Here is a 21,067-nt window from a genome sequence, read left to right as displayed (position 1 = left end):
CCACGTCTCAGAGACTCATGGATACCATTCTGTCCGGCCTGAAATGGAAAACATGCCTTGTGTACCTCGACGACGTGATCGTTTTTCCGGCCACGTTTGAAGAGCATCTCAAGCGGCTACTGTCAGTCCTTCAAGCCATACGGTCCGCTGGACTCACACTCTAACCGGAAAAATGCCACTTCGGCTTCGAAGAACTCCAGTTCCTGGGACACGTGATCAGTCGCGAAGGTGTGAAGCCTGACCCAGATAAAACAGCAGCCGTCGCAAAGTTCGCAAGGCCTTTTGATAAGTAAGCGGTCAGGCGTTTTCTGGGTCTCTGCGCCTACTACCGGCGATTTATAGCAGGCTTTGCACACATCGCCTCTCCACTCACCCGCCTTACGAGGGAAGACATCGCATTTGTATGGGGTGAAGAGCAAGAAGCTTCATTCAACGAGCTGCGACACCGTCTACAAACTCCACCTGTCCTCGCTCACTTCGACGAGAATGCACCAACAGCCATCCATACAGACGCCAGCAATGTGGGCCTAGGTGCTGTTCTTGTCTAATGCCAAGATAGTGTGGAGAGAGTGGTTGCCTACGCAAGCAGAACGTTTACACGCGCCGAGTCCAACTACTCAACAACGGAGAAGAAGTGTCTGGCCGTCGTTTGGGCAGTTGCGAAGTTCCGCCCGTACTTATATAGCCGCGCTTTCTAAGTCGTAAGCGACCATCACTCTCTTTGTTGGTTGACCAACATGAAAGACCCATCTGGACGTTTAGCACGATGGAGCTTGCGGCTCCAAGAGTACGACATGACCATAGTTTACAAGTCCGGAAGGCAACACTTAGACGCCGACTGTTTGTCAAGGTCACCGATTGAATCACCGGCTATAGAGGATGATGATTTCCCAAGTTTTTTAGGAGTTGTTGATGCAGCTATCATTTCTCGGCAACAACAAGATGATCGGGAGCTCAACTCGCTTATAGAATTCTTGAACGGACGAGCCGCCAATGTACCAAGAGTGTTTTCGAAGAACTTATCGTCATTCTGTTTACGGGACAGAATTCTGTACAAAAAGAACTTTTCATCGACAGGTAGAAGCTATTTGCTGGTAGTTCCTGGAGCTCTCCGCAGCGAAATTTTACAAGCCTGCCATGACGAAGCCACTCCGGGCCACCTCGGTTTCACAAGAACACTGACACGCATCAAAGAAAAATATTACTGGCCAAGAATCGCAGCAGAGGTTAAACTAAACATTACGTCCGAACATGCATTGACTGTCAGCGGCGCAAGGTACCACCTGTCAAACCCGCTGGACTATCACATCCTGTGCCCGTGCCAGAAACCCCGTTTTCTCAAATCGGAATGGATCTGCTGGGCCCATGCCCAACATCGGACAGTGGCAACAAACGGGTTATAGTGGCGACGGACTACCTCACCCGATACGCGGAGACCAAGGCAATCGCGAGTGGCACTGCAGCTGAAGCGGCCCAGTTCTTCATTGAGAACATTGTTCTGAGACATGGTGCTCCAGCTGTCGTCATAACAGACAAAGGTACCGCGTTTACAGCCGAGCTTTTGCGCACTGAGCTTACGCTCAGTGGCACAGCGCATAAGAAGACAGCTTACCATCCACAAATGAATGGGCTTCCTGAAAGACTTAACAAGACAATCGCTGACATGCTTTGCATGTACGTCGACGTAGAACACAAGAATTGGGACCGAATATTGCCGTACATCACATTCGCGTATAATACGGCGCGCCAGGAAACAACAAAAATGACGCCGTTCGCACTAATTCATGGCAGAGAAGTTACGACAATGCTTGACGACATGCTGCCTTACGATTGCAATGACTCAGGGACAGACGCCGCAGACTTCACTGAGCGCGCCGAAGAAGCAAGGCAGCTTGCCCGCGTCAGAATAATGAACCAGCGGCAACTTGACGCCCAACGGTACAACCTTCGCCATCGATTCGTCATTTATCAACCAGGAGATAGAGTCTGGGTTTGGTTTCCTGTACGACGACGAGGCCTCTCAGAGAAACTTCTACGCCGATACTTCGGACCCTACAAGGTTCTGCGCCGTCTTAGTGACGTGACGTACGAAGTTGTGCCCGACGCCTCCTGCTGTTTGAAACGTCGCCAGCATCTGCCTGAGACAGTGCACGTGGTCCGCATGAAACTTTACCACTCTCAGTGATGTAAACACTAGATGGCCGCATCTCTACCTGTTGAGCGTCGGGACGACGCTCACTCTGGCGGGAGGGTAATGCCGCGTGCATAGCTGAATTTAGCGGCGAGATAGCGACGACAACGAAGAACACGGATTTGCTCGAGAGGCGCAGCGCAGCAGAGTGAAGAAGACGATAATCTTAGCGGCCTTCTCTGAGAACGTCTCTACAAGTCCCACTGTCCGTGTTTTCAAATAAACCCCCTGTAATTTATAACCCGCGACAATATATATATATATATATATATATATATATATATATATATATATATAATGTAAATGCAAGGTCACAAGCGGTATCACCGTCGGTACAAAAGCAGCAAGAGCTAGCCGGATGTACGGGCAGCGTCGCAGCAGCAACCAGGCAGTCCTAGCTCGTGCCTCGCGCCAACATGTCGATGTCGCTGCAGTAGTGGGCATTCCTCTTCACTACACTTTGTCCCCCGTCGGAAAAGGAGCCATCCTGGCGAATCACGGTGAACAGAATACGAGTGGGTCGTAATAAGGTTTCAGCCGCTCTACGTGAACAGTTTCACGTCCCCGAAAGTGCTGGTCTGTGGATGGCGTAACAGTAGGGTCCCTGGTATTTTGAAAAAAACTTCGAGGAATGGCCTGTAGGTACAGCGGGAACCCAAAGCCACACAAGAGTGCCCGAAACAAAGTTAGGGTACGGGTGGTTATCGTCACGCCGAGATTTTCGTCTCCATTGGTCGATGATTGTGAACGACTGGGCGAGCTTACGGCATTCCTCGGCGCGGCGGGCCGATTCAGAGATGGGCGTAGACTCGGAGGAATCGGGGTAGTAGGGCAGAATGGTATCTAGTGTGGTGGAAGGGTCTCGGCCATATAACAGGAAAAATGGTTAAAAGCCCGTAGTCGCCTGTGGAGCAGTATTGTAGGCGTATGTCACAAAACGCAGAATGAGGTCCCAGTCGGAATGGTCTGAGGCAACATACTTTGATATCATATCCCTAGGGTCCGGTTAAATCTTTCCGTCAATCCATTCGTCTGCGGATGGTAGGCGGTGGTAGTCCGGTGAATGATACGGCATTCGGCAAGGAGTGCGTTGACAACTTCAGAGAGGAATACACGTCCTCTGTCGCTGAGAAGTTCACGTGGTGCGCCGTGACGAAGAATGAAGTGCCGCAGGAAAAAAGAAGATACGTCGCGTGCCGTGGCAGCAGGCAAAGCGGCTGTTTCTGCGTATCGCGTCAAATAGTGGACAGCGACAACAATTCAATGGTTTTCGGAAGCCGTGAATGGAAGAGGCCCGTACAGATCGATCCCATTGCGGTCAAAAGGCCTGGCTGGGGAAGGGATTAGCTGGGTCGGACCAGAGGTATGATGAGGCAGAGCTTTCCGTCGTTGGCACTGCGGACATGACTGAATGTACTTGCGCAAAAAGGTGTACATGCCTCGCCAATAAAACCGGTAGGAAAGCCGAGCTAATGTTTTGAAGATGCCCGCATGTGCGCACTGAGGGTCAGCGTGGAAAGCCGAACATATTGCAGCACGAAGATGGCGAGGTATGACCAGTAACCACTTTCGGCCGTCAGACTTGTAATTCCTGCAATAAAGGAGGCCATCGCGGACCTCAAAGTGAGCCGCTTGATGGCGCAACGTTCGAGAAGATGGAAAAGTCAACGGATCTGAAAAGAATCGCAGAAGAGAGCTGATCCAGTCATCCTTGCCTTGCTCAGACGCCATGTCACAGTTTTCTGGGAACGCAACTATTTTGTCCACGGCAGATAAACATGCAGAGCTTTCGGAGGATATCGGTGAGCGTGATAGAGCGTCGGCATCAGTGTGACGTCGGCCAGACCTGTAGACAACACGTATGTCGAACTCTTGCAACCGCAAAGCCCAGCGATCTAAATGGCCGGAGGGTTCCTTCAACATGGATAACCAACAAAGCGCATGGTGATCGGTGACTACGTCGAAAGGGCGACCATATAGGTACGGTCTAAATTTACCTAGAGCCCATATAATAGCCAGACACTCCTTCTCTGTCACAGAATAGTTCTTCTCCGCTTTGGTGAGGGTACGGCTTGCGTATGCGACTATACGTACTCCTGGAATCCCGATTTGCGCTGCGCGAGCACGGCGCCGAGTCCAACACCACTGGCATCAGTGTGTACCTCCGTCGGGGCAGTCGGGTCGAAATGACGCAAGATTGGCGGCGAGGTTAACAGGCGGCGCAACTTTTCGAAAGCATCGTCACAGGCGGATGACCAAGCGTAACGTTTTCAGTCACTACGTAGAAGTTCAGTCAAGGGGGCGGTGATCATAGCGAAATTCCGAATAAAGTGGCGGAAATACGAGCAGAGGCCAAGAAAGCTGCGTAGATCCTTCAGAGACGCAGGTTTAAGGAACTTTGCAACTGCCCGAAGCTTGGCGGTGTCAGGAAGAATACCCTCTTTAGATACAACATGACCGAGGATGGTGAGCTGACTTGCGCCGAAGCGGCATTTCTTCAGGTTCAGCTGAAGGCCGGCGTCAATTAGGCACTGCACCACTGCATCTAGCCTGCGGAGATGCATTGGAAAGTCCGGTGAAAATATAATCATGTCATCCAAGTAGCAAAGGCATGTTTTCCACTTCAGGCCACGCAAAAGATTGTCCATCATCCGCTCAAATGTTGCGGGTGCGTTGCAAAGACCAAAAGGCATGACACAGAATTCGTAAAGGCCATCAGGTGTGACAAAGGCCGTCTTAGGCTGATCTTCAGGTGCCAGAGGGACTTGCCAGTAGCCACTCCGTAAGTCAATAGAAGAGAAGAACTCAGAACCTTGGAGGCAGTCAAGGGCATCGTCCATTCTCGGTAACGGGTAAACGTCCTTTTGAGTTATTTTGTTAAGACAACGGTAGTCAACACAGAAGCGAATTGACCCGTCCTTCTTCTTAACGAGAACGACTGGAGATGCCCAGGATCTGTTCGAAAGCTGGATGACGCCACGCTTGAGCATGTCAGCTAATTGGTCATCGATAACCTGGCGCTCAGCAGCGAACACGCGATAGGGTCTTTGACGCAATGGCGCATTGGTACCCGTGTTGATGCGGTGACACACGGCTGACGTGCGGCCGAGGGGAATATGCTGGCAGTCGAAGGAATAACGGAACTTGTTCAGCAGTCGTAGAAGCTGAGCACGTTGCGAAACGGTTAACGTGTCGGCGATGGAGCTGCTCAGTACGTCCGGCCTAGTAGTCTGCGGCGAAGAGGCACAGGTCACTCCGGCGACTTCGTATTCAGCGGAAGGACCAGCCGGCATGTCGATAATTGCAGAAGGGTTGAGACTGTAAACACGCCCGACGCACTCACCCCGAAGTAGTGTTACAGGAAATCACAACAGGTTCGAGATGAGCAGTCTGCTGACGCCGTCATGAAGTTCTAAAAGGGCATAAGGTAGCGGCGAGCACTTGCGACGAACGAAAAGAGCAGATGGCGTGAAAAGGGCACTAGACTCACCGAGAGAGTTGCAAGACACCATGGTAAGGGCAAAAGAGTGCGGTGGTATGATGACGTCTTCAGCAATAATAGTTTGTCCCCGGTTTCATGAGCATCATATAATGAAGCGTCGTCAAACACTTCAAATGCCACCTCAGCGTGAGAGCAGTCGATGACGGCCTTATTAGCGGAGAGAAAATTCCAGCCCAAAATGAGGTCATGGGAGCAGGAATCCAACACTAGCAATTCAACGACATAAATGAGGCCATCAATCACGATGCGAGCAGTACAGTCAGCGGCCGGTGTGACGTGATCTGCGCTGGCTGTACGAAGTGATATACTTGCTAGTGGCGTCATAACTTTTTTGAGGAAGCGGCAGAGTCTAGCACTTATCACCGAAACTGCGGCACCAGTGTCGACAAGAGCGAGTGCAGCAACGCCGTCCGCATGTACGTCCAGAACATTCGTTGGTGAAGTGAGAGGTCTTGGTCTTTTCGCTGGCGACGCAGTTCCTGCCTCTGAAACTGCGGCAATTAGTTTTCCCGCTCCGGCGATGAAGGACGACGATGCATCGGCGATAGCGAGCGGCGTCGAGGTGATGGTGAGTGGCGGTTAACAGGAGGGTGGTGGTCGGCGTACGATGACGTCTGGTCGGGGGGCTGAGAGCCTGTGAACGAAGGGCGCGGTGGCACATAAACGGCAGGTTCAAAGGCCTGGTCGTAGCTCTGGCGGTAGACAGGGACGCGCCGACGGCAGTATCGCGCTATGTGGCCAGGTAGCCCACAGGCAAAGCATATTGGGCGATTGTCGAGTGTACGCCATTGTCCACTACTCTAGACGGACCTTGGCAGAGCGAACCGAGGAGTGGGTCGGAGCGGCAGGGCTGAGGGAAGTGTCGTAAAAGTCTGAAGAGGTGGTCGAGCCGCCACTTCAGCATAGCTTAGAGGTGCATTTACCTCGGCACAGGCAACAGAGCTCGGCAATGGTGAAGTGTCACGGGCAGATGACAGAGCCGCGCAAACTTGCTCCTGGATGACCTGGCGAATGTTTGCTGGCAAAGGTGACGGTGGTTTGCCGGCTGTTGATAGCAGCGATAGCTGACGAGTGACCTCAGCACGAACAAACTCCTTGATCTGCGATAGCAGCGACTGAAGGTCCGATGTGGTGGTCAGGCTTGAGAGGGTGTCATCCGGGACGTCAGGGCGTCGCGTGAGAAGACGCTGTCGTCGCAGCTCGTCGAAACTTTGACACAACTCGATGACCTCAGAGACAGTGACAGGGTTCTTGGAGAGCAGCATTTGGAGAGCAGCAGGTGGGCTCGGTGGCTGTGCTTCAGCGCAGACCACTAATCCGTTGCTTTTCGCCATGCAGGTCCACAGTTTCTCCACTGGACTACTTTTGCCCGCAATTCTGGCCTTCCCCCAAGCTACAGCGATCACAGCAAACCGTTCCAGCACGCCCGGTGCGGGCCCCTGCCCTGCTCCGTCCACGACCGATTTAGCGTGCCCAACAGCGCCGCCACTGCCCTCTTTGGTTTCCCAATCACCCTGGAAAGCGCTATCGTCAGCAACATCATCCACCAAGTCAGCTATAAAACCGCCCCTGTCGTCCCGCACGCTCTGTGGGCTCGGTGGCTGTGCTTCAGCGCAGACCACTAATCCGTTGCTTTTCGCCATGCAGGTCCACAGTTTCTTCACTGGACTACTTTTGCCTGCAATTCTGGCCTTCCCCCAAGCTACAGCGATCACAGCAAACCGTTCCAGCACGCCCGGTGCGGGCCCCTGCCCTGCTCCGTCCGCGACCGATTTAGCGTGCCCAACAGCACCGCCACTGCCCTCTTTGGTTTCCCAATCACCCTGGAAAGTGCTATCGTCAGCAACATCATCCACCAAGTCAGCTATAAAACCGCCCCTGTCGTCCCGCACGCTCTGTGGGCTCGGTGGCTGTGCTTCAGCGCAGACCACTAATCCGTTGCTTTTCGCCATGCAGGTCCACAGTTTCTTCACTGGACTACTTTTGCCCGCAATTCTGGCCTTCCCCCAAGCTACAGCGATCACAGCAAACCGTTCCAACACGCCCGGTGCGGGCCCCTGCCCTGCTCCGTCCGCGACCGATTTAGCGTGCCCAACAGCGCCGCCACTGCCCTCTTTGGTTTCCCAATCACCCTGGAAAGCGCTATTGTCAGCAACATCATCCACCAAGTCAGCTATAAAACCGCCCCTGTCGTCCCGCATGCTCTGTGGGCTAGGTGGCTGTGCTTCAGCGCAGACCACTAATCCGTTGCTTTTCGCCATGCAGGTCCACAGTTTCTTCACTGGACTACTTTTGCCCGCAATTCTGGCCTTCCCTCAAGCTACAGCGATCACAGCAAACCGTTCCAGCACGCCCGGTGCGGGCCCCTGCCCTGCTCCGTCCGCGACCAATTTAGCGTGCCCAACAGCGCCGCCACTGCCCTTTTTGGTTTCCCAATCACCCTGGAAAGCGCTATCGTCAGCAACATCATACACCAAGTCAGCTATAAAACCGCCCCTGTCGTCCCGCACGCTCTGTGGGCTCGGTGGCTGTGCTTCAGCGCAGACCACTAAACTGTTGCTTTTCGCCATGCAGGTTAGTCGAATGTCTCATTCTTTTGAAAAAAAAACTAGCAATTACTTTCTTATACAGCTACCGAGCCCACGGTGTTGCGCTACAATTGTTGTTGAATGTGTTCATGCGATGCGGTCACTTTTGCTTTTGGCGGGAGATATTGAAACCAACCCTGGCCCTCCCAGTATTGAGGACGTAATGAACGAGTTAAGAAAGCTATCGGCTGGCCAGTCAAAGCTGATTACTGATATGCTAGACCTCAAAAACCAGCTACTAACAACAGACAAAACCCTATCGGACCTCAATAAACGCATGACTGATTTAGAAGGACATTATCACGCCATTTCAACCATCCGAACCGACCTGGACACTATAAAAACACATACCACTGAAATGGCTAACCGGATTGACCGTCTTGCTGCACAGATGGATGATACCGAAAACAGGTCCCGTCGCAATAACCTGATCTTTTATAACATTCCCGACCCAAACCCTGAAGAAACATTTGCAGAATCTGAAGAAATCGTCACCCGTCATTGTCATGATCACTTGAAGTTCACCGTTGACCCTAATCACATTGAACGCGCACATCGCCTAGGACGCCACACAGGAGGCCATAATCGGCCACTCATTGTAAAATTCAATCAATTCAAAACTAAAGAATCTCTACTTTCTAATGGCCCCAAATTTAAGGGAAGCAATTTCAGTGTTGGTGAAGATTTCTCTCATCCCGTTAGAGTTGCTCGTAAAAAACTGATCACCTTCGCTAAATCAAAATCAACTTCCTACTCATTGCGGTTCAAAACATTGCACATTGGTACCAAACGCTACGTGTATGACCACTCCACAGATTCTGTTCAGGAAATGTTGTAGCAATTGCCCCATCAACAAAATAGGCCTCACCGCCCTCGATCCGCCCCTCGATCAAACTTATGGCTCTCTGCTATCTTTACTAACATACGCAGCTTTATTCCAAAACGTGACATTATTTCTAATCTGGTGTTATCATCTGATAGCAACCTTCTGATACTAACGGAAACATGGCTTACTAGTGACGTGACTGACGGCGAGGTACTCGCTGACCTACCCAATTTTAGAGTGTTTCGAAACGATCGCAGCGGCACGAGAGGAGGAGGAGTACTCGTCGCTGTCAGTCACAACATATCCTGTTCGTCTATAAACATTGTGTCCGACCTTGAAATCTTGTGGCTTAAATGCCATGCCGCACCGCACTCAGTTTTACTTGGCGTTTGCTATAGGCCCCCTCACCGTACTCCCGATTTTTCTTCTAAGCTCAATAATATACTAAGCGAAATAACGACCAAACACCCTAACATGCATGTAATTCTGTTTGGCGATTTTAATTTTCCTAATATCGATTGGGCAAGCCAGCCTGCACCAGCGGCTACGTCAAGAGAATCGAACGACTTCCTTGATGTATGCCTTAACTTTAACCTATCTCAAGTTCTTACAGAACCAACCCGCGTTACCGATAACTGCCAAAACATTCTGGATCTTATATTAACCAGCTATCCCGAGTGCGTGTCCTCCATTGCATACCTGCCTGAAATCAGTGACCATAAAGTCATTCATGCTGACTTCGTGATTAAGCCTGCTTTAGCCCCGATCATAAAAAAACTATCCGTTTGTATGATAAAGGAAATTACGAAGCAATTAACTCTGAACTAACGAATTTTTACTCCACTTTTGACACTGCCTTTTCTCATCATAATGTAACCGAAAACTGGTTGATTTTCAGAGATAAGCTAAACAAAATGGTTGATAAATACATTCCCCAAATTAACATCAATCCTAATACCGCCCAACCCTGGTTTATTAAAGCACTGAAACGATTAGAAAACAAGAAAAAACGCTCCTTCCGCGCAGCCAAGTCCCGTAACACCCCTGATGCATGGAACAAGTACAAAGCCGCTGAATCTGCTTATCTGCAAGCCATACGTCACGCCAAACACTCATTCTTCCATTTGGACGTACCGAACATGCTTAAGAACAACCCCCAAAAATTCTGGCAAGTCATAAACCCACAGGACACGCGCAATATAACACTATGTATTGAGTTAGGGGATGCCCTAAGTGACACGGAATGTGCACGCGTGTTTAACGCCGCCTTCGCATCCGTTTTCACCCAAGAAACTGAGTTGTCATTTACCATCCCTCATGCGAACTTTGAATGTACCATGCCACCAATTACGTTTTTTTCTAGCGGTATTTCATCACTAATAGACAAAATTAAACTTTCTTCTTCAGCTGGTGTAGACAACATTACATCCAAACTCCTGAAAAATACTAAACATATCTGTGCAGCGTATCTGTGTCTACTATTTTCACAATCAGTTTCAACAGGAATGCTGCCTCCAGATTGGAAGCACGGAAAGGTCGTTCCAGTCCACAAATCAGGTAACAAACAATCACCATTAAATTATCGTCCCATTTCATTAACCAGCGTACCCTGCAAACTCCTCGAGCATATCATCTACACACATATCATGGACTTCCTTGATTCCAATAATTTTTTTCATCCTGCGCAGCATGGCTTTAGGAAAGGGTATTCGTGTGAAACGCAGCTAGCTATGTTTGTTCATGACCTGCATGTTAACCTCGACTCTAACCTTCAGACTGACGCCATCTTCATCGATTTCGCAAAGGCATTTGACAAAGTTCCTCATGAGCGCCTACTACTAAAGCTTGCCGCGTTGAATTTAAATGATGACGTATTAGCATGGATTAAAGAATTCTTAACTAATCGTTCGCAATCAGTTTCCGTCACCAATCAAATGTCTAACACTACCCCGGTAACCTCAGGTGTCCCTCAAGGGTCTGTCCTAGGCCCGCTTCTGTTTTTGATTTACATTAATGACCTACCATTACATGTATCTTCTAACATACGCATGTTTGCAGACGACTGCGTTATTTATCGTAAAATAAACAACGTTTCGGATAACACGTCTCTTCAAACTGACTTACTAAGCTTACAGGATTGGTGTAACCTTTGGCTAATGGAACTCAACCCTAACAAATGTAAAACTGTTTCCCTTCACCGCCGTCGAAATCCGATAGTATTCCCCTACCGAATTGCTGACACAAACCTCGAATTAGTTCCTTCCTATAAATATCTCGGAGTAACCATTTGTAGTGATTTAACCTGGGCAACGCATATTACTAACATCATTGCATCTGCTAACAAAACACTCGGGTTTTTAAAACGCCATTCGCTTCACGCTCCTAATAATGTCAAATTACTAGCTTATCAATCTCTCGTAAGGACGAAGATAGAATACGCATCAGCCATTTGGAGCCCCCATCAAGCATATCTCATCAATCAACTCGAGTCACTTCAAAATCGAGCCACACGATTTATTCATTCTACGTACTCGATTGATTGATATGTGGGGTTTAACGTCCCAAAACCACCATATGATTATGAGAGACGCCGTAGTGGAGGGCTCCGGAAATTTCGACCACCTGGGGTTCTTTAACGTGCATTCTACGTACTCTTACGACGTCAGCATATCAGCACTGAAAACAGAATCTGGCCTATCATTGCTTGCATCTCGTCGCCGCATTTCTAGTCTTTCCCTTTTTCACAAGTTTTTTTACAGCTCGCTCGGCAGGCCACCATACATTCTTCCTCCGGCACGCATCTCCCATCGCACTGGTCACCCGCAACAAGTTGAGCGGCCGCGTACGTGCACCGTCACTTTTTCGTCCTCATTCTTTTTTCGTGCAGCTACCGACTGGAACGGCCTTTCTAACGAAATCACCGCCATAACCTGTCCTACCACCTTTTTGAACACCGTAACAAATTACCTTGCATTGTAAAAAAAATGGCTTTCACGTTTTCATATATGTACCCACCCCTTATGTAATACCCCTTCAATGGGGTCTTTAAGCAAATAAAATGAAATGAAATGAAATTTGAAAGGCGTCGTCGGAAATGCCTTTCATGATATGTCGCACCTTGTCAGTTTCTGCCATCGACGAGGTGACATGCCGGCAGAGGTCGAGGATGTCCTCTATGTAGCTGGTGAATGTCTCACCAGTTTGTTGGGACCGGCCTCGTAGGCGTTGTTCTGCGCGAAGTTTGCGCACACCAGGGCGTCCAAAAACATCTGCGATGCAGGTTTTGAAGGTGGTCCAAGTGTGTATATCCGCCTCATGGTTTCTGTACCACAGCTTGGCAACATCCGTTAAATAAAACATCACGGTACCAAGCTTTGTGGGATCGTCCCATTTGTTAGTAGCGCTGGCTCGTTCATAAGATTCCAGCCAATCCTCAACGTCTTTCTCGTCAGTGCCGCTGAAGATGTCGGGTTCTCGCAAGAGCTGGGCACCGGGACAGATCCTGCGTGGCGAAGCCGGGGGGGGGAGGTGAAGACAGCGTCGTCAGGCATGACGGACGGCAGCTTTCGGCTACGCAGTTCCAGGACTGGGGAAGACCGCAGCACTCTCCACCAAAATATAATGTAAATGCCAGGTCACAAGTGGTATCAGCGTCGGTACAAAAGCAGCAAGAGCTAGCCGGATGTATGGGCAGCGTCGCAGCAGCAACCAGGCAGTCCTAGTTCGTGTCTCGCACCAACGTGTCGATGTCGCTGCAGTAGTGGGCATTACTCTTCACTACAATATATATATATATATATATATATATATATATATATATATATATATATATATATATATATATATATATATATATATATATATATATATATAATGACGAACCCCACGAGAACGGTGTGGTGGAATAGTAGAGAAGGAGGAATACGAAGACAAATAAATGGTTCATCGTACAGCCATCACTTCTCTTGCGTCACACTAGTCGACAGGATCTACCGTGCCCATCATCATGGCGACATCCAAGAAAGTCATCAACATCCCGAAGTACTCGGAAGCATCTACGGACGTCCCCTTTGACAAGTGGCTCCGGCTATTTGAGGTGAGGACTGCGGCCGCAGCATGGATTGAGCGAAACAAGCTGTGCTACTTCTCCGATTACCTTGAAGGTGAGGCTTTCCGATGGTTTCCCACCGAGGTTTTCGACACCGACGCGTCTTGGGAGAGCTTATGTGAACGCATAAAGGAACGCTTTACGAGCGGCGTCGCGGATCCTTTTCGCCAATTCATTCATTGCCGGTTGCGAACAGGCCAGAGCTTGAAGGAATATTATAATGAAAAAAAATGTCTCTCGGACGCCTCGCCGACCTAAAGGACACGCACCTTATATCAGGGCTCATCAACGGCCTCCCTGCGAATATGGAGATGGCGCTTGCTGGGATTACCTCATCTACACCAGGGGCATGGCTTACAGCTGCACTTCGTGTAGAGTCAACCATGCAGAGAGTGAAGTTACATCGCTTTCCACCAGCTCGGAATACACAGATTAACGCAACCAGTGACAGAAGTAGTCAGCGTCTACGCAATATCCCAGTACGAACACCCGTGCGCGAGTGCAAACACTGCGCGATGGATGGCTTACCCCAACAGATGCACTGGCATAATGAATTCCCACGACGCGCAAGCATTTCCGCCCTCTCCACCAACCAGGAAAATGGAAACGGCGATCCAGAGTTCATGTAATTCAGTTGGATGCCCTCATTAACGGTACCCTGTCAGCGCTACTCTTGATACCAGAGCTACGATTACCTGTATCAGCGAAACAGTGCTGAAGGCACTTCACCTGCAAATAATGAGGAATTCGTGCATCTCAGTTCAAGAAGTCCGTCACATCATCTACCAAAACTTTGGGTCACGTTAATCTAAAGGTACAGATAGGAAAAGTGACAAGAGAAATCAGGCTCATGATCTACAAGGCATGAAGAGCAACTTCTTGGCTTGGATAGTGCTTGTTTATTTAACTTGTCGCTGGGCCTTGACACCATGACTTTACGCCAAGGGAAAGACATCCTCCATTCTCGTACACAAAACCACACCACGGCTAACATGGGCGCGTCTTTGCAAGGTGTTGAAGTTTGTAATGTACTACATCTAAATAAAACTCAACAGTTGGCATTCAAGCAGCTTATCCACAAGTAAGATGACATTTATTCCAAGTCACAGACAGACATTGGGTGCATCAGTGGCGAAATGCATCGCGTTCATCTACCGGCCCACATACCACCTGATGACAAATATTGGCCCAGAAACTTCCGCAACCACTCCCCGGCATCTGACAGGAGTGGTTGAAAGAAATACCTCCTGTGTGTATGTTTAAAAACAAAGTGCATGTTTTTGAGGATCATGTGCCTGTGATGGCCTTGGTGGACACAGGTGCAACGATTTCCATGATGAGTGTTTCTTTTAAAGACGTGTTAGGGCGGAAAGTTGTTTTTACCTGGGATGAAACTTGGACGTTCTTTGGAGTGAGTGGAGAGCCACTGCGCCCTATTGGTGTGTGCAGTGCTGAGGTATTTTTGGAAGACCTTATGATAACGACAGAGTTCGCCATTATTCCTCGGTTGACACATGATATCATCCTCGGCATGGACTTCTTGCGAGAATGTGGTGCCACTCTAGACTGTCACACGGGGAAAGTCTTTGTGAGTGGCCAGATGCCTTCAGAACTTCTGGAAACTACAGCGAATGACCAAACTACGCTGTGTGTCTTTGGCGATACGTTCATACCTGCGTTGTCTACCGTACGTGTTCCTGTTGTTTGTCGCGGCGCGGATTCTGACAGCTTCAATGCGAGCGTAGAACCAATGCACATAAACTGCGTTAAGAAGAATGTGTTGGTTCTCCATTGTGTGGTTGCGATTGATGGCGGACGAACTGACCTATGGACTGTAAACTGTTCCTCTGAGCTCGTGACACTACCCAATGGTTTGAAATTAGCTTCGGTCAGCAAAGAACACGCGAACTTATCAGTGGTCAAGCTCACAGACGTGACGGAAGAACGTGACGGAACTGGTTGTCACAATTTGGACAGGACGATTATGGCAACGATAAATAAGTCGCTTAGCTCAAGCGAGCGCCAAATTTTAATGCATGTGCTGTTGAAGCACGTTTCGGTATTTGACTTTGCACAGAAGGGCAAAGTAATCCCTATCTCCCTGTCTCGAACGCGCCATACCATCAACACTGGCGCAGCAAGTCCGATTCGCCAAAAAACATATCGTGTTTTCCCGTCAGAAAGACAAATTATCAACGACCAAGTGCAGGAAATGATGCAAAAGGGAGTGGTACAAGAGTCAGCCAGTCCGTGGGCAGCACCGGTACTCCTTGTTAAGAAGAAAGATGGATCTTGGAGATTTTGCGTCGAGTATCACCGACTGAATGCCGTGACTAAAAAGAACGTACACCCACTGCCCCGTATAAAGGACGCAATAGACTGCTTACATTCGGCCTCTTATTTTTCCTCCGTAGATTTACAATCCGGTTATTGGCCAATTCTGATGCAACTAGAGGACAAGGAAAGGACTGCCTTCGTAACCCTTGATGGGCTCTTCGAATTCAACGTGATGCCGTTTGGACTGTGCAATGCACCGGCAACGTTCGAGAGTTTTATGGACACCATTCTGCGTGGCTTGAAGTGGAACCTCTGCATGTGCTACCTCGACGACGTCGTCATCTTTGGACGCACGTTCAGTGAACACAACTTTTGTCTGGATACTGTTTTGAGCTGCATCCGAAACGCTGACCTAATTTTAAACTCGAAGAAATGCCACTTCGGAGACCGCCAGACGCTTGTGCTCGGACATCTCGTTGACAAGGATGGCATCCACCCTGACCCCCAGAAGACAGCAGCAGTTGAGGCGTTCAATGCGCCGCGTTCCGTCAAGGAGCTTCGTAGTTTTCTGGGGCTTTGTTCGTACTTCCACCGCTTTATTCTGAAGTTTACCGACGTTGCGTATCCTCTCACATGCCTCTTACGAAAGGAGAATTACTTTGAGTGGACTCCGGAGTGCGATTCTTCATTCCGTCAATTGAAGTTTTTGCTGACGTCACGACCCGTCCTTCAGCACTTCAGTTCTTCTGCTCCGACAGAGCTTCATACGGATGCTAGCGGCGTAGGTATTGGAGCCGTCTTAGTACAACGATACGGCGACCGCGAACACGTCATCGCATACGCAAGTCGCTCCCTTAGCAGGCCGGAACAAAACTACACTGTTACGGAACAAGAATGCCTGGCGGTATTATTTGCAATTCAGTGGTTTAGGTCTTACCTGTACGGACGCCCATTCACAGTCGTAACCGACCACCACTTGTTGTGTTGGCTTGTCAACCTTCGTGACCCTTGTGGCCACCTTGCACGCTGGGCACTCCGGCTACAAGAATATAGTTTTACCGTCGCTTACAAGAGTGGTCGTCGACATGCTGACGCGGACTGTCTTTCACGTATGTCACTTAGCACAAAAGACTGTGAATCCGATGACCTTGACCAGCTTGTAGCGTCTGTGTTACCTACGTTCCCGGATTATCCCAGTTTCAGAGCAGAACAGCGGAAGCACGCTAAACTAGCACCACTATTCGCCGCTGCATCCACTTCCACTAGTGCACGCCGTTTCGGTATGCGTGATGAACTGTTGCTCAAAAGGAACCTCTCCAGCAGTGGCGTGCGTTTCCTTCTAGTGGTCCCGGAAAGCCTGCGAACAGTTATTATGAGTGTCATGCATGACGACCCTACATCTGGACGTTTAGGTTTGGCGCGGACGCTTCACCGGACTAAAGATCACTTTTATTGGCCTGGTATGCAGAAGTCTGTTGAGAGTTATGTAGCAAGCTACATGCAATGTCAGCGTCACAAACGTCCATCAACTGGTCTAGCTGGTCTTCTACAGCCGATGCCTACTCCAAGCGCACCTTTCGAACAAGTGGGCATTGACTTTAAGGGCCCCTTCCCAAAATCGGCTAAGGGCAACCGATGGATTTTTGTTTGCGTCGACTACCACACACGCTACTGCGAGACGGCGGCCGTCCCCTCCACAACTGCCAGTGAAGTCTCGTCGTTTTTGTTACAGTACGTCATCCTCCGACATGGCCCACCTCACATGATTATCAGTGATTGTGGACGACAATTCACAGTGGATGTCGTGGAGGAGCTACTCCGTTTATGTGAATCCCGCCTGCGTCACTCGACATCATACCACCCCCCAACTAACGGGCTGACGGAGCGTACTAACCGCACCATTATCAACTTGTTGTCTATGTATGTCTCATGCGATCACAAGAACTGGGATGACGCACTCCCTTTCATTACTTACGCGTTCAACTACGCGAGGCATGAGATTACGGGCTATAGCCCTTTTTTTTGCTTTATGCACGTTCGTGCCGGCACACAATCGACACAATATTGCCTTTCTGTGACCACGACAACATCACTGTCACCGAGACTTTGCCTCGCCGAAGAGGCGCGTCGCATAGCTCGACTACGCACATTGGCATCGCAAGACAAAGCGAAGGCACGCTATGACATTCACCATCGACCAGTGATTTATCGCCGTGGAAATCTGGTGTGGTTGTGGACTCCGATGTGCAAGCGCGGGTTATGCCAAAAGTTTTTGGCCACTTACGATGGACCTTTTGTCATTGTCGACAGACTTACAGAGGTCGACTATGTAATAGCTCGTCTCACGGCGAGTGGTCGACGAGCTGCCAAAACTCAAGTGGTTCAAGTTGCCCGCCTGAAACTGTACACGCCACGACAACTCGACTGACTGGTCCGGCGGCCTTCGTCTGCGCGGAGAGGAATGTTGCGTACATGCACGAAGACAAAGAAGCGTATACGGCGAACGCACTTGTCGCCCAGAGCGAGAGAGGAAGAAGAGGATCAGGGGGATCTTTAACCAGTTGGCCGCTTCTGAGCTGCCCCTCACGACCTAATAAACGGCCCCTTTCAACGTCTACCAGTCTCTTTCAAACGTAACTATATATATATATATATATATATATATATATATATATATATATATATATATATATATATATATATATATATATATATATATATATATATATATATATATATATATATATACAAAGGTTTGTTAAATAGTCACTTCATATAAGTTCCTTGTGCATTTCTCAAAAGTGGGTGCGTTCCACGTTTGAAGCATTTCTGTATTCATTGCTCCTATCATAAAGGCGGTTCTACGCACGAGTAGAGTACTGGTCTGCGCATGTCGTAGGATCACGGCATGGTACCTGTTACACATATGAGGTGGAGTCGAGATAGTGATGTGGCTGTCTTGGGAATCCTAAAAGAGGTGTCATTTTTACTAAATGAAATTAATCCTTATGTGTGCTCAGTTGGTACTGTGCGAAGCTTGGGGTGGTGAAAGCGGTAGAAGGGGGAAGGGGGGCGTGAGAGGTTGCGAGATACCTTTATTTGATTCGCAGATGTACCAAAATAATATAACAAAGATAGATACAATGAACAGATGTGGTGTAGCTTGGCACAAAAGGAGACGGAGCGCCACGCTCGGGAAATAAAGAGCATATATGTGATGTGCTTATTGTGAGTCATATCAGAACGTAATTCAAAAGAAAAAGAAACCATCAAAATTCAGTCGTGTTACGTTTCTTGCAGCAGTCTCTAGAGGCCTCGTTCAATTATCGTTCTATATCCACGACGTCAGCTCTGCTATCGAAACCGGATGACCCCATCCAGTAGGTAGCCGCAGAATAGTTCACCCAGACGGCAGAAGTTTGAGGCTCGACCGTGTCTCACGTGGGGTGCAGCCTGGTCGGAAAAAGGACGCCGTCGCCAACACTCGTGAATACGGGAATCATCCAAAGTGATTTTCGCGGACCGAACACCTCTACGAAGTTCTCGTAGCGGTTCCCGAGATCGAACGAGTCCCCGAGTTTTTGAAACGTCGCGTCGCGCAGCTTCTCGAGCGTCGTCTCGTTCTTTGACACCATGAAAAGGTGCATCACGAGAAAGGAGCCGAGAGCGACGGCCAGCACGGTGCCCACGACCAGGAGGAAGCCCACGTTGAAAGCGTACGGCTTCCGAAGCCACGCGTCCGACGACCATTCAACCAAGTGGGCTGCCAGGGTGGCCAAGCCGTTTAGGCACATTGCAACCGTGTAGAAGAGAGTGAGCAAGAAGAACTTGTAGGTGCTGAAGCAGACGCAGTTGTTGAACCACGGGCAGTGATGGTCCATCTTTATGATGCACCTGCGAAAATATTTATAGGAGGTCTGCGTTTGTAGCATATCAACAAACTGCGAGAGTGGTCGTAAAACATTTTAATCCTCAGTTCTGTGTACTGTAGGCACTTTAGGGATGACATACAAAGAGGAAAACTGCTCTATAAAGGTCACTAATTTCACGCACGCGTCCATATACACATTTACTGTAGGACGAAAAAGATGATACGCCCCTCAGAACGAGAAAACTTTATGAACAGAAAGCATTCACACATCAAAGGAGCACGAGACTCAAACGAAGGGTAGGTTCTTGACTTCTTTTTTTAAGCAGCGTCAACATGCATCGCTAACAAAATCTTTTATTGATGCAGTAATATCTTTTATAGCCACCAGATGACGTCTTATGTTAAAGTGCACAGTGTACGCAGGCTCACCTTCGGCACGTGGAGCAGTGGTGGCATCTGTCCGGCTTGAGGAGATGGCATAACACGCAGTAACGCGCGGAACCACCTGGCCCCCGAGTGAACACGTCTTTCTCCGATGCCAGCATCTCGAGCAGACCATGTCGCGTGCGCTCGTTTTGACAGTTGGCAAGAACCTGCTCCTGGTCCACGCTCGACAGGTACGCTGGTGGAACGTCGGGAATCGCCGTCGCTGTCGTCTTCGCGTACGACCTGTAACACGACACGTGAACAGTACGACGTAAACAATAAATTATACTAAATTCCACAGCGCAAAACACTTGTGTAGAGTATAGTTGACTGAGGGTGGGAAAGATGATATATGAGGTGGCTGTTGGGATTTCAGAGACTACGGAAACAAACATGACGTTCATTTGAATTCCTAAGAAAGAAGTTGAAGCGCATGCCAAACGGTTGTGGTGAGACGCAGTAAATTAAAGTTTGTTACGAAGTTAAGCTTTTGCTCCGTATGAATGCAGTGATAGTACGAGCGCAGGTGATCAGCCTGATGCGAAAGCGATCGCACCACGTTCCCCAGGATTTGTGTAGTTGATCTCAACGTCCTCGTATAGCAGAGACAATGAGATATGTGACGTTGGCAATGACATTATTCCTCAAGTTACACTGATATCAGATGCCATAAGCTTGTTAACATTGTTAAAAGTTGAGACTAACAAAAAGGAATGCTCCATCAATCGAGGTGCTGAAGATAACGATCGCAATTTTACTCGTGTTGTTGTTGGTTGTGGTGTTCCACCCTCTTGGCTGGAGGGCTCCCCGTGTACATTTGTAAATATATTGCGTTCGATATTTATTTATTTCGAATATTCTCACTCCCGTAGAAACGTGCACGAGCAAAACAAAGCGTAAGAAGACCTATAGGAGCGACACGCAGAACATGTGCACAGCACCAAAGAAACGAACGTCCCGGTTAGGCACTCTGCGACTTACCAGATACACATGGACAGAAGCAGATGAAATCCGGTGCCGAACGTTACGGCCTTGGCTGTGCTCTTCTCTGCGACAATAAGACGGCAGAAAACCAGAACATAGGCGTAGTAGGCACAGGAAATCAGCGCTGACACCAGCAACACGGGAAGCCAGGCGAGCGGACGGGGCTTTGTGAAGCTCCCCCGACGGGCGTTGCTACCGTCCTCGATGAGAGTAACTGCCATGTCGACCGATGGCAGCATGCGTTGTTATGGATGATGGTGATGATGATGATGTTCCTATTTACATGAAAGAGTT

General features: G+C 49.1%; 2 protein-coding genes across 2 annotated transcripts in view; both read right to left on the bottom strand.

Annotated features, from left to right (window-relative positions):
• LOC142784615 (uncharacterized) overlaps positions 1-21,067 on the bottom strand; it is a 182,539-nt gene that overhangs the window by 32,284 nt on the left and 129,188 nt on the right. The window lies entirely within an intron of this gene.
• Positions 18,721-20,994, bottom strand: LOC142784726 (palmitoyltransferase ZDHHC2-like). The gene is made up of 3 exons (XM_075883228.1): positions 20,771-20,994; positions 19,793-20,032; positions 18,721-19,386 (listed from the first exon to the last, which is right to left on the bottom strand). Exons 1-3 carry the CDS (start codon positions 20,992-20,994, stop codon positions 18,930-18,932), a joined length of 921 nt encoding a protein of 306 aa, XP_075739343.1. The 3' UTR covers positions 18,721-18,929.

Source organism: Rhipicephalus microplus, unplaced genomic scaffold (assembly GCF_043290135.1).
Source record: "Rhipicephalus microplus isolate Deutch F79 unplaced genomic scaffold, USDA_Rmic scaffold_15, whole genome shotgun sequence".
NCBI lineage: Eukaryota > Metazoa > Arthropoda > Arachnida > Ixodida > Ixodidae > Rhipicephalus > Rhipicephalus microplus.
Note: the sequence above shows the minus strand (reverse complement) of the source record. Positions and strands in the feature narration are given on the sequence as shown.

Excerpts from the sequence above, each read along its gene's own strand:
- LOC142784726 (XM_075883228.1), bottom strand. The coding sequence starts at position 20,994 with ATGGCAGTTACTCTCATCGAGGACGGTAGCAACGCCCGTCGGGGGAGC. Across the intron at positions 20,033-20,770 it reads CTTCTGTCCATGTGTATCTG|GTCGTACGCGAAGACGACAG; the intron begins GTAAGTCGCAGA and ends GTCGTGTTACAG. Across the intron at positions 19,387-19,792 it reads CACTGCTCCACGTGCCGAAG|GTGCATCATAAAGATGGACC; the intron begins GTGAGCCTGCGT and ends ATATTTTCGCAG.